General features: G+C 59.6%; 1 protein-coding gene across 3 annotated transcripts; it reads left to right on the top strand.

The window, feature by feature from the left end:
* Positions 1-393: 393 nt before the first annotated feature.
* On the top strand, positions 394-5,736 carry HOXB8 (homeobox B8). Of its 3 annotated transcripts, none has more exons than XM_045586069.1 (4): positions 394-523; positions 1,977-1,978; positions 2,696-3,699; positions 4,530-5,736. In XM_045586069.1, exons 3-4 carry the CDS (start codon positions 3,276-3,278, stop codon positions 4,835-4,837), a joined length of 732 nt encoding a protein of 243 aa, XP_045442025.1. In that variant the 5' UTR covers positions 394-523; positions 1,977-1,978; positions 2,696-3,275; the 3' UTR covers positions 4,838-5,736. The 3 variants fall into 3 exon arrangements, with proteins under 3 accessions (XP_045442025.1, XP_045442026.1, XP_045442027.1); XM_045586071.1 differs by having other exon boundaries at positions 395-523; positions 4,533-5,736; XM_045586070.1 differs by lacking the exon at positions 1,977-1,978.
* Positions 5,737-6,077: the final 341 nt, after the last annotated feature.

The raw sequence follows: 6,077 nt of genomic DNA, 5'->3' as shown, positions 1-6,077 counted from the left end.
GAATCGGCGAGGTGCGGAAGGCTGCCTGGTTTCGCCCGGAAAACGTGCGGGGCGGCCCGGAGCAGCCGCTCGGTGTAACCCGGGTCCGAGGTTTCCAGGTGCGAGCTCGGGGCTCGGGCTCGGGGCTCAGACGTGGGGGGCGCGGGTCCCTTCGCCATGGAGCAGCTGGAGGCCTGGGCTCCGGGTGCTTCTCCTTCTGAGCTCCGTGCACCGTCTGCCCATAGACCCTTCGATCCCAAATCTCCTATTTCCCCGGCCCCAGCCCGACCCGCGCCCTCCTGGGGACCAGCCTGCGGGAGAAGGAGACCCCCTCCTCCCTGAAAAGAAGCGAGCGGAGTTTCTCAACTCGGGTTTCTCTAATAAATCTGCGCTCCGCTGGGTGTTTATAAATTATCTCCTTGCTCCTTCTTGTTGCGTGTTTTTTTTTTTTCCTTCTTATAACAGAAACATTTTCCTTCCATCAGGAATCTCTGGCGCGGTGTAGGGATGATTTAGAACAAGTCATTGGATTTCTACCTCACCGGTGAGTCCTCACACCGTGACCATAAAACCCACCCCCGCCCCCCGCGTTTGATAAAAATGTTGTTTCTTCGGCAACAACTTAACTCTCTCTCTGGCTTCCACCGCCTGCCTCGCCGCCGACACTTTTCCTTCCTCTTCTCCGTCCTCTCCCCCTGGCAGCCCCGCTCCCATTCTCCCGATTCACCTTCGAGGGGCCCCGGGGCCCCCAGGGTCACTTCCCCTGAGAAAGGCGATGGTTTGATTTTTACGAAGGTTGGGATCCCCGAAATACATAGCAAACCCCTCTCCTGAATAGACAACGGATGGAATGTATTCCTAAAACCTCCACTTTTGTTGCTAGAAAATGTCTCTTCTCTCTCTCTCTCTCTCTCTCTCTCTCTCTCTCTCTCTTCCTTCTTTCTTCCCTTCCCTTCCCTTCCCTCAGCCAGTGAGCCCCTCCCCAGCCCATCGCTGCAGAGCCTCAGACCAGGGCCTGCTGACGCCTGGCCACCAGCGTCACCAGGCCTGGCAGGCCCGGCAAGGCCACCCGCCTACGGGGATGGCACCGAGTCAGTTCGGCTCTGCTGCCGTCCATATTCCAGGCCCCAGGTCCTCAGGTCTGGAGGGAAAGCCAAGCCCCAACAGGGGGACCACATCAAAATCCCCTCTACTCCAAGGTCAGCCGAGGCAGTGACAGTGGCTCACAGGGTGCTGGAAGCTAAAAGGTACCCCCTTCAAACACTCCCTCTGCAGCCAAGGCCTAGCTAGGGCCCAGGAGGGCACAGGGCAGTGGCATCAAGGCCGAGTGCCAGGGCCTGGCACCCAGCAGCGGCTCCAGCGCCCTCTGCTCCCTTTGATGTGCTGATAGGCTTGGAGGTGCCCTCTGCCCCAGGGTGCTGGGAAGGTTGGGAGGCCACTGGGCCTGGTTCCTAGGTCCCCAGGCCTGCGTGCAGGAACGAGGCAACCCAACTAAGTGGCATCCTGCGGGTGGCATCAGGCTCCTCTCCCATCGCAGGAAGTGGGCCCCCCAAAGCCCTGACTGGGCCCAAGTGTCTTCTAGAGACTTCCTCCCCATTCCAAACGTCCCCCCCCTCCCCAGGCTGTGCAAAACCTGCCCAATCCTCAGTTTACGGGGAACTTTGCTCGTTCCCACTCACCAGAAAGTTTCTTCTCCCTGTCCCAACCCTCCTCACCCTCTCCCAGACCCCTTCCCCCCAAAAAGCCTGGCTAGCGTGCTGAATAGGGAAAGGCTGGTGAGCGGTCTGGAGGTGCCAGAGGGGGTGGTGGTCTGGGGGCTCCAGAGAGGGGGGTGGGAACAGGTACTCTCCGCAGCTGAAGGAGGCCAAAAAATCCCCGAAAAGCCACCGTTTGCACCGAAAAAAAATATAAAACCACCCCTAATCATTTTCATTTCGGCGTTGCCACCCCCGCGGAGCGCAGCCGGGCGGCGGGCCGTGGAAGCTGCAGTTTTATAGCTGTGGAGGAAAGGACTCGTAAAATGCTAACAGCTTTTATGCGCTGCGGCATAAACAACAACAGACTCCGGCTTTATGGCGTTTTATAGTTTGTTAAAGAGTTTACAGGCGGTTCTGTTGGGGGGGGGGGTACCCAGCCAATTCCCTCCGCACGACGGTTAAACCTTTATCAATAATAAGGAAATTGATCATTAAAGCTTTAAAGATGACTACCTCGTTTGTCGGGGAAATATGTTTAGGGGAGGAAGCCGTATGATTTGATAACTTGTATTAAAATACCAATTACATTTATCGGACCTTTTAAAACTCGGCGCAATTAAGCCGTGTTCTTTTTACATTTTTTCCGAAGCGACCCTGACATTTCAAAAGACTCCAACTGCCTCGTTAAAAATCGCGAAATTAACAGCGTTGCCTGCGTCTGGCGCCTCCGCTCTCTGAGTGTGCGTGGTTGTGTAGGGTTGGTTGTGTTTTTTTTTGTTTTTTCGTGACGCCCCCACACCAGCCTTTGGGGGTGGTCTGCGAAGGTATTTGATTTGTTGCGAGGGGAGAGAGATCTCATTAATGTAGGTAGTTAAACAGATTTAATCCGTATTCATTCTCTCTCCCCCTCTCCCTCTCCCCCCCCTCTCCCTCCCCCCTCTCTCTGGGTGTTTTTTTCCCCTTCCCCTCCTCCTCCCCCCCTCGCGCTCTCCTCACTCCCTGGCGCTCGCTCGCTCTAGCTCTCTCGCTCGCTCGCTCTCTCGCTCTCACCCTCGTTCTGCGTTCTGTCCGGGAGGAGTACCGAGAAGCCAATAGGATGCGTGGTCTCTAATGGATGCAAATGATCATGAAAAGACAGTGCAAAATATGAAACAACTCATTTGCAGGGGAGTAAATCACCGAAAACTGTTTATGAACTGGCATCCTTTCTTCGAAATGTAAAGCGAGGACCTCCGAACGCGGCGGTATATTTTTGTTTGGGGGGTGGGGGGTGGGGGGAGGGCGAGCGAGCCGGCTGCCATGCGAGCGTAGACTTTCGGAGGCTCCGCCGGCCCTTCTGTTCCTGGAAATCACCAAAAAGTGCGGCGGCTCCGGGATCGTCTTCGCCTTTTTTCCTTTCTTTCCTTTTTTCCCCCTCCTCCCTTCCCCTCTCCTTTCCTGGCGAGGGAGGCTAGGAGCCGGCGAATCCGCGTTTTTTTTTCTTCTCTCTCTCTCTCTCTCTCCTCTCTCTCTCCCTCCCTCTCCCCCTCCCCGCCCCCTCCCCACCAGCCCCCAACTACAGCCGCCGCCGTCGCCGCCGCCGCCTCAAAATTCAATAAAATGAGCTCTTATTTCGTCAACTCACTGTTCTCCAAGTACAAAACCGGGGAGTCCCTGCGCCCCAATTACTATGACTGCGGCTTCGCCCAGGACCTGGGCGGCCGGCCCACCGTGGTGTACGGCCCGAGCGGCGGCGGCGGCTTCCAGCACCCGTCGCAGCTGCAGGAGTTCTACCACGGCCCGTCGTCGCTGTCCTCGGCGCCCTACCAGCAGAACCCGTGCGCCGTGGCCTGCCACGGGGACCCCGGCAACTTCTACGGCTACGACCCGCTGCAGCGCCAGAGCCTGTTCGGCGCGCAGGACCCGGACCTGGTGCAGTACGCCGACTGCAAGCTCGCCGCCGCCAGCGGCCTGGGCGAGGAGGCCGAGGGCGCCGAGCAGAGCCCGTCGCCCACCCAGCTCTTCCCCTGGATGCGCCCGCAAGGTGAGCGCGGGCCGGAGCCCCGAGGCCCCGAGGCCGGGCAGGGTCCGGGCAGGCCGGGGGGTGCTCCCTCCGGCTCCTGGGAGCCGCGCCTGCCGCCTGCAGAGGGTCTCCCCCTGCTTTCCTTCCTCCCCTTCTTCCTCTTTCTTTCTCTCTCTCTGTCTTTCTCTCGCTTTTTCTTATCTCCCCCCCCCCTTTTTTTGTTTGTTTCCCTTGAAGGAGGGTCGCTAAGAGACATTTCCTGAATCCATAAAACCCCTCACCCGGCCTGACTTTTCTTCTTCTTCTCCTTCTCCCCCTGCCTTCCCCGCTTTTACTGTTTTATGGGGGGTAGTGGAGAGAGGGTGGTGGGAGTGGGGGGCGCTCAACTTTTGCACTTCTCAATTGCTTTATAGTTTAATTGCCCTGAAGAAACTTTTCTTCTGGGGCAAAGGCGCTGGGGGCTTTTCAAGGTGGGTCCATTCGTCCCCAGCCTGGCATTTTTATTCTTATTCTTCCCCCCCCCCTCACATCCTTCCTTCTAAAGTTTATGGCACTTTTCATGGATTGGAGCCTCTTGGATGCTTGTTACTAGGGGAGATGGCTCCCCCTTTTTCTGGCTCCCTTAAATTCAGTGGTGTCTGATGCCCCTCACCCCCCACCCCCGCCCCCACCTCCAGCTGACCGCGGCCTCCTAGCGCCCCCTCCCCCGCGCCGGGTGGAAGGTCCCCCTGCCCTGACTTATTCTACTGGTCTCCCAGGCTGGTTGTTCACGAATCTTCCAAACCTTCCCCGTCTCCGTCCCCTCCCCCACCCTCCCCTTCCCCCCGTCTCGCCCTTTCCCCCCCTCCCAGCAGCCGCCGGACGCAGGCGAGGCCGCCAGACCTACAGCCGCTACCAGACGCTGGAGCTGGAGAAGGAGTTCCTGTTCAACCCCTATCTGACCCGCAAGCGGCGGATCGAGGTGTCGCACGCGCTGGGACTGACGGAGAGACAGGTCAAAATCTGGTTCCAGAACCGGAGGATGAAGTGGAAAAAGGAGAACAACAAAGACAAGTTCCCCAGCAGCAAATGCGAGCAGGAGGAGCTGGAGAAGCAGAAGCTGGAGCGGGCGCCGGAGGCGGCGGAGGAGGGCGACGCGCAGAAGGCCGACAAGAAGTAGGGGCTCCCTCCGCCTGGGACTGCCAGGGCCGCGGCCGCCCTCCGCCCTCCGCCCGCCGGTCCCCCCCGACCGGCCGACCGCGCCGCCGTCCACCGCCCGCCCGCCGCCCGCCCGCGAGCTCCGGTCCCGCGAGCGGGGCCCGGAGCCCGGCCTCCCGCCGCAGCGTCCCCGCCGCCAGTCCCGCTAGTGGTAGATTCTGTAATAGCTTCTGTGTGTGAGCTGCCGTGGACCCTTCCCTGCCGGGCCGGGGGGAGACAGGACTGAGAGCAAGGACGCCCTCGCCCAGCGAGGGTGAGCGGTGGCCGCCGGCTGAGCCCCCTCCCGCGCCCCCGCCCCGTGTACAGAGCCTCCTTGTGCAATGAGCCCCTTCCTCTGACCGTGCTTCCTTGTAACGACCGAGGTACCGATCTCTGCTAAGTTCTCCCAACAACATGAAACTGCCTATTCACGCCGTAATTCTTTCTGTCTCCCCTCCCACTCTCTCTTTCTCTCTCTCTTTCTCTTTCTCTCTTTGCCCCCCCCTCTCCCCCCAATCCTCCTTCCTCATTTCCTCCTCCCACCTTCCCTGGCCCCGCAGCCCCTACCTAGCTCGCTGGCTTTCTCTCTCTCTGGCTTCTCTCTTTCCTCCCCCCCCCCCTTCTTTGATTTGACAATTTCGTCTTAAGTGTTTCTCAAAAGAGGTTACTTTAGTTAGCATGCGCGCTGTGGGCAATTGTTAAAAGTGTTCCTAGGTTTACTGTGAAGAGAATGTATCCTGTATCCGTGAATTGCTTTATTGGGGGGAGGGAGGGGAGGGGAGGGCTAATTATATATTTTGTTGTTCCTCTCTACTTTGTTCTGTTGTCTGCGCCTTGAAAAGGGCGGAAGAGTTACAATAAAGTTTACAAGCAGGAACCCGAGAGGGACCGGCGGGCCTCGCTCTCTCCTCCTTTGCTCCGGGCGCCGTGCAGAGCCGGGCGGGGAGCGGTGCCCCGGCCCCTGCGCCCGCCGGCCCGGGCGCGGAGGCGGGGCGGGGGCTGGAGGCAGGTGGTGCGAGTCCCTCGACCCAGGGGCGCGGGGGGCGAGGGAGGCGGCTGCCGCCTGATTGGAGGAGAGAGGAGGAGGGAGGGGAGCCGAGAGGAACCCCCACCCTTTGCGTTCCGAGACTGCGTGGCCCTGGAGACCCCGGGCCTGGCCAGGCAGGAGGGATGCGCCCGGGCTGGTGGCTGCGTCCTCGCCACCTTCTTTGTTTCTCTGTGCC

This window comes from Pipistrellus kuhlii, unplaced genomic scaffold (assembly GCF_014108245.1).
Source record: "Pipistrellus kuhlii isolate mPipKuh1 unplaced genomic scaffold, mPipKuh1.p scaffold_m20_p_22, whole genome shotgun sequence".
Taxonomy (NCBI): Eukaryota; Metazoa; Chordata; class Mammalia; order Chiroptera; family Vespertilionidae; genus Pipistrellus; species Pipistrellus kuhlii.
Note: the sequence above shows the minus strand (reverse complement) of the source record. Positions and strands in the feature narration are given on the sequence as shown.

Bases quoted from the DNA above. Each gene is read 5' to 3' on its own strand.
- HOXB8 (XM_045586070.1), top strand. From the start codon at position 3,276: ATGAGCTCTTATTTCGTCAACTCACTGTTCTCCAAGTACAAAACCGGG. The intron at 3,700-4,529 runs GTGAGCGCGGGC...CCCCCCTCCCAG, and splicing joins CCCCTGGATGCGCCCGCAAG to CAGCCGCCGGACGCAGGCGA.